This window comes from Coregonus lavaretus (assembly GCF_964263955.1).
Source record: "Coregonus lavaretus genome assembly, contig: HAP1_SCAFFOLD_9879, whole genome shotgun sequence".
NCBI classification, from domain to species: domain Eukaryota; kingdom Metazoa; phylum Chordata; class Actinopteri; order Salmoniformes; family Salmonidae; genus Coregonus; species Coregonus lavaretus.
Window position 1 is genome coordinate 1 of NW_028158032.1, and position 12,000 is coordinate 12,000.

At 47.7% G+C, this 12,000-nt stretch overlaps 1 protein-coding gene across 1 annotated transcript; it reads left to right on the forward strand.

The window, feature by feature from the left end:
• Positions 1-2,916: 2,916 nt before the first annotated feature.
• Positions 2,917-11,974, forward strand: LOC311124489 (serine/threonine-protein kinase 24-like; the record flags this gene model as incomplete). Its single annotated transcript, XM_084198628.1, has 5 exons — positions 2,917-3,074; positions 3,308-3,493; positions 6,963-7,114; positions 8,239-8,425; positions 11,834-11,974. Coding segments are annotated over 5 exons (824 nt in total), but the record flags the coding sequence as incomplete, so codon positions are not given.
• Positions 11,975-12,000: the final 26 nt, after the last annotated feature.

Here is a 12,000-nt window from a genome sequence, read left to right on the forward strand (position 1 = left end):
CACTCAGAGAAGGTACAAGGAGACATCAACACTACTGACAGGGTTAATGTAGCTGGTGAGTATCACTCAGAGAAGGTACAAGGAGACATCAACACTACTGACAGGGTTAATGTAGAGGGAGAATACCTCCACTCAGAGAAGGTACAAGGAGACATCAACACTACTGACAGGGTTAATGTAGAGGGGGAATACCTCCACTCAGAGAAGGTACAAGGAGACATCAACACTACTGACAGGGTTAATGTAGAGGGAGAATACCTCCACTCAGAGAAGGTACAAGGAGACATCAACACTACTGACAGGGTTAATGTAGAGGGAGAATACCTCCACTCAGAGAAGGTACAAGGAGACATCAACACTACTGACAGGGTTAATGTAGAGGGGGAATACCTCCACTCAGAGAAGGTACAAGGAGACATCAACACTACTGACAGGGTTAATGTAGAGGGAGAATACCTCCACTCAGAGAAGGTACAAGGAGACATCAACACTACTGACAGGGTTAATGTAGAGGGGGAATACCTCCACTCAGAGAAGGTACAAGGAGACATCAACACTACTGACAGGGTTAATGTAGAGGGGGAATACCTCCACTCAGAGAAGGTACAAGGAGACATCAACACTACTGACAGGGTTAATGTAGAGGGGGAATACCTCCACTCAGAGAAGGTACAAGGAGACATCAACACTACTGACAGGGTTAATGTAGAGGGGGAATACCTCCACTCAGAGAAGGTACAAGGAGACATCAACACTACTGACAGGGTTAATGTAGAGGGGGAATACCTCCACTCAGAGAAGGTACAAGGAGACATCAACACTACTGACAGGGTTAATGTAGAGGGGGAATACCTCCACTCAGAGAAGGTACAAGGAGACATCAACACTACTGACAGGGTTAATGTAGAGGGGGAATACCTCCACTCAGAGAAGGTACAAGGAGACATCAACACTACTGACAGGGTTAATGTAGAGGGGGAATACCTCCACTCAGAGAAGGTACAAGGAGACATCAACACTACTGACAGGGTTAATGTAGAGGGGAATACCTCCACTCAGAGAAGGTACAAGGAGACATCAACACTACTGACAGGGTTAATGTAGAGGGAGAATACCTCCACTCAGAGAAGGTACAAGGAGACATCAACACTACTGACAGGGTTAATGTAGAGAGGGAATACCTCCACTCAGAGAAGGTACAAGGAGACATCAACACTACTGACAGGGTTAATGTAGAGGGGGAATACCTCCACTCAGAGAAGGTACAAGGAGACATCAACACTACTGACAGGGTTAATGTAGAGGGAGAATACCTCCACTCAGAGAAGGTACAAGGAGACATCAACACTACTGACAGGGTTAATGTAGAGGGAGAATACCTCCACTCAGAGAAGGTACAAGGAGACATCAACACTACTGACAGGGTTAATGTAGAGGGGGAATACCTCCACTCAGAGAAGGTACAAGGAGACATCAACACTACTGACAGGGTTAATGTAGGGGGGAATACCTCCACTCAGAGAAGGTACAAGGAGACATCAACACTACTGACAGGGTTAATGTAGAGGGAGAATACCTCCACTCAGAGAAGGTACAAGGAGACATCAACACTACTGACAGGGTTAATGTAGAGGGGAATACCTCCACTCAGAGAAGGTACAAGGAGACATCAACACTACTGACAGGGTTAATGTAGAGGGAGAATACCTCCACTCAGAGAAGGTACAAGGAGACATCAACACTACTGACAGGGTTAATGTAGAGGGAGAATACCTCCACTCAGAGAAGGTACAAGGAGACATCAACACTACTGACAGGGTTAATGTAGAGGGGGAATACCTCCACTCAGAGAAGGTACAAGGAGACATCAACACTACTGACAGGGTTAATGTAGAGGGAGAATACCTCCACTCAGAGAAGGTACAAGGAGACATCAACACTACTGACAGGGTTAATGTAGAGGGGGAATACCTCCACTCAGAGAAGGTACAAGGAGACATCAACACTACTGACAGGGTTAATGTAGAGGGAGAATACCTCCACTCAGAGAAGGTACAAGGAGACATCAACACTACTGACAGGGTTAATGTAGAGGGAGAATACCTCCACTCAGAGAAGGTACAAGGAGACATCAACACTACTGACAGGGTTAATGTAGAGGGGGAATACCTCCACTCAGAGAAGGTACAAGGAGACATCAACACTACTGACAGGGTTAATGTAGAGGGAGAATACCTCCACGCAGAGAAGGTACAAGGAGACATCAACACTACTGACAGGGTTAATGTAGAGGGGGAATACCTCCACTCAGAGAAGGTACAAGGAGACATCAACACTACTGACAGGGTTAATGTAGAGGGGGAATACCTCCACTCAGAGAAGGTACAAGGAGACATCAACACTACTGACAGGGTTAATGTAGAGGGGGAATACCTCCACTCAGAGAAGGTACAAGGAGACATCAACACTACTGACAGGGTTAATGTAGAGGGGGAATACCTCCACTCAGAGAAGGTACAAGGAGATATCAACACTACTGACAGGGTTAATGTAGAGGGGGAATACCTCCACTCAGAGAAGGTACAAGGAGACATCAACACTACTGACAGGGTTAATGTAGAGGGGGAATACCTCCACTCAGAGAAGGTACAAGGAGACATCAACACTACTGACAGTGTTGCTATAGAGGGCCTATTCTATGAAGTGAACAGAGAGTTGTCCAGATTAGAATTAGTGACCTTAGACCACAGCTAGTGACCTCGTCAAGGGGTTTGGCTCTCTAGGCGTAACGGTTAAGGTGTTGGGTTGACGGTGGCTGGACCAGGGTTTGAGTCCTGGTCGGGGCGACCCCCTGATCCGGGGCTACCCCCTGATTTGGCTCCATTGTGATCCAAACTGCTCTCTTCCCTCCCTCAGCTGCCAACGTCCTGCTGTCGGAGCATGGGGAGGTGAAGCTGGCAGACTTCGGGGTGGCCGGACAGCTAACAGACACCCAGCTCAAACGCAGCACCTTCGTTGGCACGCCCTTCTGGATGGCTCCAGAGGTCATCAAGCAGTCAGCCTACGACTGTAAGGTGAGAGGTCAGGGGTCATACGGGAAGTTCTGTTTATAATGACAACAAAGAAGTTATCCCAAATGCCACACAAGGCTTCTGAAATGGCACCCTATTCCCTATATAGTGCACTAGCCCATAGGGCTCTGGTCAAAAGTAATGACTTATATAATAAGGATGGGTGTCATTTTGGATGTACCTAAGTTCCCTCAAGGTGAAAACATCTCTCTCCCTGTCCCCTCTGTGTGTTGCAGGCAGACATCTGGTCCCTGGGTATAACCTGTATAGAGCTGGCCAAAGGGGAACCCCCCCACTCTGAGCTACACCCTATGAAGGTGCTGTTCCTCATCCCAAAGAACACCCCTCCTACCCTGGAGGGGAACTACAGCAAGCCCCTCAAGGAGTTTGTGGAGGCCTGCCTGAACAAGGAGCCAAGCTTCGTAAGTGTTCCTTTAGAGTTCGGGTTCAGAAGTGTTCTGTTAGGGAACACTTTACTTCCATTTGAAGTGTTCTGTTAGGGTTTGGAAGTGTTCCCTGACTGGTTTCAACTGATTTTACTTCCATTTGAAGTGTTCTGTTAGGGTTTGGAAGTGTTCCCTGACTGGTTTCAACTGATTTTACTTCCATTTGAAGTGTTCTGTTAGGGTTTGGAAGTGTTCCCTGACTGGTTTCAACTGATTTTACTTCCATTTGAAGTGTTCTGTTAGGGTTTGGAAGTGTTCCCTGGCTGGTTTAAACTGATTTTACTTCCATTAGAAGTGTTCTGTTAGGGTTTGGAAGTGTTCCCTGACTGGTTTCAACTGATTTTACTTCCATTTGAAGTGTTCTGTTAGGGTTTGGAAGTGTTCCCTGACTGGTTTCAACTGATTTTACTTCCATTTGAAGTGTTCTGTTAGGGTTTGGAAGTGTTCCCTGACTGGTTTCAACTGATTTTACTTCCATTTGAAGTGTTCTGTTAGGGTTTGGAAGTGTTCCCTGGCTGGTTTCAACTGATTTTACTTCCATTTGAAGTGTTCTGTTAGGGTTTGGAAGTGTTCCCTGACTGGTTTCAACTGATTTTACTTCCATTTGAAGTGTTCTGTTAAGGTTTGGAAGTGTTCCCTGACTGGTTTCAACTGATTTTACTTCCATTTGAAGTGTTCTGTTAGGGTTTGAAAGTGTTCCCTGACTGGTTTCAACTGATTTTACTTCCATTTGAAGTGTTCTGTTAGGGTTTGGAAGTGTTCCCTGACTGGTTTCAACTGATTTTACTTCCATTTGAAGTGTTCTGTTAGGGTTAGGGTTTGAAAGTGTTCCCTGACTGGTTTCAACTGATTTTACTTCCATTTGAAGTGTTCTGTTAGGGTTAGGGTTTGGAAGTGTTCCCTGACTGGTTTCAACTGATTTTACTTCCATTTGAAGTGTTCTGTTAGGGTTTGAAAGTGTTCCCTGACTGGTTTCAACTGATTTTACTTCCATTTGAAGTGTTCTGTTAGGGTTTGGAAGTGTTCCCTGACTGGTTTCAACTGATTTTACTTCCATTTGAAGTGTTCTGTTAGGGTTTGAAAGTGTTCCCTGACTGGTTTCAACTGATTTTACTTCCATTTGAAGTGTTCTGTTAGGGTTTGGAAGTGTTCCCTGACTGGTTTCAACTGATTTTACTTCCATTTGAAGTGTTCTGTTAGGGTTAGGGTTTGAAAGTGTTCCCTGACTGGTTTCAACTGATTTTACTTCCATTTGAAGTGTTCTGTTAGGGTTTGAAAGTGTTCCCTGACTGGTTTCAACTGATTTTACTTCCATTTGAAGTGTTCTGTTAGGGTTAGGGTTTGGAAGTGTTCCCTGACTGGTTTCAACTGATTTTACTTCCATTTGAAGTGTTCTGTTAGGGTTTGGAAGTGTTCCCTGACTGGTTTCAACTGATTTTACTTCCATTTGAAGTGTTCTGTTAGGGTTTGGAAGTGTTCCCTGACTGGTTTCATCTGATTTTACTTCCATTTGAAGTGTTCTGTTAGGGTTTGGAAGTGTTCCCTGACTGGTTTCAACTGATTTTACTTCCATTTGAAGTGTTCTGTTAGGGTTTGGAAGTGTTCCCTGACTGGTTTCAACTGATTTTACTTCCATTTGAAGTGTTCTGTTAGGGTTAGGGTTTGAAAGTGTTCCCTGACTGGTTTCAACTGATTTTACATCCATTTGAAGTGTTCTGTTAGGGTTTGGAAGTGTTCCCTGACTGGTTTCAACTGATTTTACTTCCATTTGAAGTGTTCTGTTAGGGTTTGGAAGTGTTCCCTGACTGGTTTCAACTGATTTTACTTCCATTTGAAGTGTTCTGTTAGGGTTTGAAAGTGTTCCCTGACTGGTTTCAACTGATTTTACTTCCATTTGAAGTGTTCTGTTAGGGTTTGGAAGTGTTCCCTGACTGGTTTCAACTGATTTTACTTCCATTTGAAGTGTTCTGTTAGGGTTTGGAAGTGTTCCCTGACTGGTTTCAACTGATTTTACTTCCATTTGAAGTGTTCTGTTAGGGTTTGGAAGTGTTCCCTGACTGGTTTCAACTGATTTTACTTCCATTTGAAGTGTTCTGTTAGGGTTTGGAAGTGTTCCCTGACTGGTTTCAACTGATTTTACTTCCATTTGAAGTGTTCTGTTAGGGTTTGGAAGTGTTCCCTGACTGGTTTCAACTGATTTTACTTCCATTTGAAGTGTTCTGTTAGGGTTTGAAAGTGTTCCCTGACTGGTTTCAACTGATTTTACTTCCATTTGAAGTGTTCTGTTAGGGTTTGGAAGTGTTCCCTGACTGGTTTCAACTGATTTTACTTCCATTTGAAGTGTTCTGTTAGGGTTTGAAAGTGTTCCCTGACTGGTTTCAACTGATTTTACTTCCATTTTAAGTGTTCTGTTAGGGTTTGGAAGTGTTCCCTGACTGGTTTCAACTGATTTTACTTCCATTTGAAGTGTTCTGTTAGGGTTTGAAAGTGTTCCCTGACTGGTTTCAACTGATTTTACTTCCATTTGAAGTGTTCTGTTAGGGTTTGGAAGTGTTCCCTGACTGGTTTCAACTGATTTTACTTCCATTTGAAGTGTTCTGTTAGGGTTTGGAAGTGTTCCCTGACTGGTTTCAACTGATTTTACTTCCATTTGAAGTGTTCTGTTAGGGTTTGAAATTGTTCCCTGACTGGTTTCAACTGATTTTACTTCCATTTGAAGTGTTCTGTTAGGGTTTGGAAGTGTTCCCTGGCTGGTTTCAACTGATTTTACTTCCATTAGAAGTGTTCTGTTAGGGTTTGAAAGTGTTCCCTGACTGGTTTCAACTGATTTTACTTCCATTTGAAGTGTTCTGTTAGGGTTTGAAAGTGTTCCCTGACTGGTTTCAACTGATTTTACTTCCATTTGAAGTGTTCTGTTAGGGTTTGGAAGTGTTCCCTGACTGGTTTCAACTGGTTTTACTTCCATTTGAAGTGTTCTGTTAGGGTTTGGAAGTGTTCCCTGACTGGTTTCAACTGATTTTACTTCCATTTGAAGTGTTCTGTTAGGGTTTGAAAGTGTTCCCTGGCTGGTTTCAACTGATTTTACTTCCATTTGAAGTGTTCTGTTAGGGTTTGAAAGTGTTCCCTGACTGGTTTCAACTGATTTTACTTCCATTTGAAGTGTTCTGTTAGGGTTTGAAAGTGTTCCCTGACTGGTTTCAACTGATTTTACTTCCATTAGAAGTATTCTGTTAGGGTTTGAAAGTGTTCCCTGACTGGTTTCAATTGATTTTACTTCCATTTGCTGGTCTGGCAATATCAGAGAGCATTTTGGAAGTTATTTGTGCATCTGTGCATTTCTTTCCTCTTTCTGTTTCCAGTCCTATCTCTCCGCTCCTCACCTTGCTTACACTTCCTTTTTCTTCTCATTCCTTCTGCTTCCCTCCTCCCCCCCGTCTCTCTGCAGAGGCCTACTGCCAAAGAACTGTTGAAACACAAGCTGATTGTGCGTTACGCCAAGAAGACGTCGTACCTGACAGAGCTGGTGGATAAATACAGGAGGTGGAAGGCTGAGCAGACCAGACAGCAGGCGGAGTCCAGCTCAGACGAGTCTGACTCGTAAGTCAGGATCAGAACTAGGCAGACCAGACAGCAGGCGGAGTCCAGCTCAGACGAGTCTGACTCGTAAGTCAGTATCAGAACTAGGCAGACCAGACAGCAGGCGGAGTCCAGCTCAGACGAGTCTGACTCGTAAGTCAGGATCAGAACTAGGCAGACCAGACATCAGGCAGAGTCCAGCTCAGACGAGTCTGACTCGTAAGTCAGTATCAGAACTAGGCAGACCAGACATCAGGCAGAGTCCAGCTCAGACGAGTCTGACTCGTAAGTCAGGATCAGAACTAGGCAGACCAGACATCAGGCAGAGTCCAGCTCAGACGAGTCTGACTCGTAAGTCAGGATCAGAACTAGGCAGACCAGACATCAGGCAGAGTCCAGCTCAGACGAGTCTGACTCGTAAGTCAGGATCAGAACTAGGCAGACCAGACAGCAGGCAGAGTCCAGCTCAGACGAGTCTGACTCGTAAGTCAGGATCAGAACTAGGCAGACCAGACATCAGGCAGAGTCCAGCTCAGACGAGTCTGACTCGTAAGTCAGGATCAGAACTAGGCAGACCAGACAGCAGGCAGAGTCCAGCTCAGACGAGTCTGACTCATAAGTCAGGATCAGAACTAGGCAGACCAGACATCAGGCAGAGTCCAGCTCAGATGAGTCTGACTCGTAAGTCAGGATCAGAACTAGGCAGACCAGACATCAGGCAGAGTCCAGCTCAGACGAGTCTGACTCGTAAGTCAGTATCAGAACTAGGCAGACCAGACATCAGGCAGAGTCCAGCTCAGACGAGTCTGACTCGTAAGTCAGGATCAGAACTAGGCAGACCAGACAGCAGGCAGAGTCCAGCTCAGACGAGTCTGACTCGTAAGTCAGGATTAGAACTAGGCAGACCAGACAGCAGGCAGAGTCCAGCTCAGACGAGTCTGACTCATAAGTCAGGATTAGAACTAGGCAGACCAGACATCAGGCTCAGACGAGTCTGACTCGTAAGTCAGGATTAGAACTAGGCTGCATACTAAATGAGACCCTCTTCCCTTTAAAATGCACTACTTTAACCAGGGCTATGGAGTCATACTGTCATGTTGAGCTGAGCCAATTGGAGTCCTGACTGGTCTCTCTTGTCCAATCAGGGAGCAGGATGGGCAGGCGTCGGGCGGGAACAACTTTGGGAGTGATGACTGGATCTTCACCATCAGAGAAAAGGATCCTAAGAAACTCCAGAACGGGGGAGAGGGACCAGCAGGGGAGAGTGGAGACATTTCAAAGAGGCCGTATTCCACCAGCCTGTCCTCCATCATCTCTCCTTCGCTGGCCGAGGTAAGAAGCTCTCTGCTGTCATATAGCGTAGTCGGACCAACCCGGCCCTCGGCCACGCGCAGTCCGTCGCCTGCTGGCCGAGGTAAGAAGCACTCTGCTGTCATATAGCGTAGTCGGACCAACCCGGCCCTCGGCCACGCGCAGTCCGTCGCCTGCTGGCCGAGGTAAGAAGCTCTCTGCTGTCATATAGCGTAGTCGGACCAACCCGGCCCTCGGCCACGCGCAGTCCGTCGCCTGCTGGCCGAGGTAAGAAGCTCTCTGCTGTCATATAGCGTAGTCGGACCAACCCGGCCCTCGGCCACGCGCAGTCCGTCGCCTGCTGGCCGAGGTAAGAAGCTCTCTGCTGTCATATAGCGTAGTCGGACCAACCCGGCCCTCGGCCACGCGCAGTCCGTCGCCTGCTGGCCGAGGTAAGCAGCGTTCTGCTGTCATATAGCGTAGTCGGACCAACCCGGCCCTCGGCCACGCGCAGTCCGTCGCCTGCTGGCCGAGGTAAGAAGCTCTCTGCTGTCATATAGCGTAGTCGGACCAACCCGGCCCTCGGCCACGCGCAGTCCGTCGCCTGCTGGCCGAGGTAAGAAGCTCTCTGCTGTCATATAGTGTAGTCGGACCAACCCGGCCCTCGGCCACGCGCAGTCCGTCGCCTGCTGGCCGAGGTAAGAAGCTCTCTGCTGTCATATAGCGTAGTCGGACCAACCCGGCCCTCGGCCACGCGCAGTCCGTCGCCTGCTGGGTGTTGATGAAGGTGGTGATTCAACATGTAGAATCGTTGTTAAGTTAATAGTAAACAGCGTCTGATATTGTGGTCAGAGGCGTTAGGAAGGTCACCCACTGCTTAATAGGAAACAGCGTCTGATATCGTGGTCAGAGGCGTTAGGAAGGTCACCCACTGCTTAATAGTAAACAGCGTCTGATATCGTGGTCAGAGGCGTTAGGAAGGTCACCCACTGCTTAATAGAAAACCGCGTCTGATATCGTGGTCAGAGGCGTTAGGAAGGTCACCCACTGCTTAATAGTAAACAGCGTCTGATATCGTGGTCAGAGGCGTTAGGAAGGTGTCTGATATTGTGGTCAGAGGCGTTAGGAAGGTCACCCACTGCTTAATAGTAAACAGCGTCTGATATCGTGGTCAGAGGCATTAGGAAGGTCACCCACTGCTTAATAGTAAACAGCGTCTGATATCGTGGTCAGAGGCGTTAGGAAGGTGTCTGATATCGTGGTCAGAGGCGTTAGGAAGGTGTCTGATATCGTGGTCAGAGGCGTTAGGAAGGTCACCCACTGCTTAATAGAAAACAGTGTCTGATATCGTGGTCAGAGGCGTTAGGAAGGTCACCCACTGCTTAATAGAAAACAGCGTCTGATATCGTGGTCAGAGGCGTTAGGAAGGTCACCCACTGCTTAATAGTAAACAGCGTCTGATATCGTGGTCAGAGGCGTTAGGAAGGTCACCCACTGCTTAATAGAAAACAGCGTCTGATATCGTGGTCAGAGGCGTTAGGAAGGTGTCTGATATCGTGGTCAGAGGCGTTAGGAAGGTGTCTGATATCGTGGTCAGAGGCGTTAGGAAGGTCACCCACTGCTTAATAGAAAACAGTGTCTGATATCGTGGTCAGAGGCGTTAGGAAGGTGTCTGATATCGTGGTCAGAGGCGTTAGGAAGGTGTCTGATATCGTGGTCAGAGGCGTTAGGAAGGTCACCCACTACTTAATAGAAAACAGCGTCTGATATCGTGGTCAGAGGCGTTAGGAAGGTCACCCACTGCTTAATAGGAAACAGCGTCTGATATCGTGGTCAGAGGCGTTAGGAAGGTGTCTGATATCGTGGTCAGAGGCGTTAGGAAGGTCACCCACTGCTTAATAGGAAACAGCGTCTGATATCGTGGTCAGAGGCGTTAGGAAGGTGTCTGATATCGTGGTCAGAGGCGTTAGGAAGGTCACCCACTGCTTAATAGAAAACAGCGTCTGATATCGTGGTCAGAGGCGTTAGGAAGGTCACCCACTGCTTAATAGTAAACAGCGTCTGATATCGTGGTCAGAGGCGTTCGGAAGGTCACCCACTGCTTAATAGAAAACAGCGTCTGATATCGTGGTCAGAGGCGTTAGGAAGGTGTCTGATATCGTGGTCAGAGGCGTTAGGAAGGTGTCTGATATCGTGGTCAGAGGCGTTAGGAAGGTGTCTGATATCGTGGTCAGAGGCGTTAGGAAGGTGTCTGATATCGTGGTCAGAGGCGTTAGGAAGGTGTCTGATATCGTGGTCAGAGGCGTTAGGAAGGTGTCTGATATCGTGGTCAGAGGCGTTAGGAAGGTCACCCACTGCTTAATAGAAAACAATATGAATATAGACAAATCTAATGAATATCAGTGTTCAGGTGGTTTATGCCTACTGGTTGAAGATGCTTGTCGTCATCTTACATAAACAACACATGATGCCTTTGAGTTGCCTAGCATGTGCACAATACTAAAATGTCAAATGATATTTGATTCCTGGAGCATTTAATATCCAATGCTTATTTGTGTGACTTATTCCAAGCTGTCCGTGAATGGCTGCAAAAATGCATAGCCTTCTGATCAGACTAAATAAAGTCAATAGATAATAAAATCTCTTGAAGACTAGATGACATTAATCTGCTCCTACACCCTAACCTCCTGAAGACTAGATGACATTAATCTGCTCCTACACCCTAACCTCCTGAAGACTAGATGACATTAATCTGCTCCTACACCCTAACCTCCTGAAGACTAGATGACATTAATCTGCCCCTACACCCTAACCTCCTGAAGACTAGATGCCAATCTGCTCCTACAGGTGTGGTGTGAGTAGAGGGTCAAATGCGCGTCTCTCTGCCAATGCGTGAGAGTTGGCAGCTCAGCCTCAATCTACTGTAGTAAAAAGCGTCTGAAGGACAAATTGACTGCACACCCCCCCCCCTCCTAACCCTGTTCTGTTCTCCTCCAGTTGAAGCAGCGTCAGGAGGCCCCCCCCCCCCCCCCCCCTCCTCCTAACCCTGTTCTGTTCTCCTCCAGTTGAAGCAGCGTCAGGAGGCCCCCCCCCCCCCCCCTCCTCCTAACCCTGTTCTGTTCTCCTCCAGTTGAAGCAGCGTCAGGAGGCCCCCCCCCCCCCCCCCCCCCCTCCTCCTAACCCTGTTCTGTTCTCCTCCAGTTGAAGCAGCGTCAGGAGGCCCCCCCCCCCCCCCTCCTCCTAACCCTGTTCTGTTCTCCTCCAGCTGAAGCAGCGTCAGGAGGCCCCCCCCCCCCCCCCCCCCCTCCTTAACCCTGTTCTGTTCTCCTCCAGTTGAAGCAGCGTCAGGAGGCCCCCCCCCCTCCTAACCCTGTTCTGTTCTCCTCCAGTTGAAGCAGCGTCAGGAGGCCCCCCCCACCCCCCTCCTAACCCTGTTCTGTTCTCCTCCAGCTGAAGCAGCGTCAGGAGGCAGTGAATGGGAACCCCATGGCTTTGGATGAACTGAGAGAAGCTATTCTCCTTGCTGAGGAGGCCTACCCTGGGATCTCTGACTCCCTGGTCACCCAGCTGGTTAACAGGCTGCAGAGGTGAGGCTACTAACCCCTAGTACCCTAGTA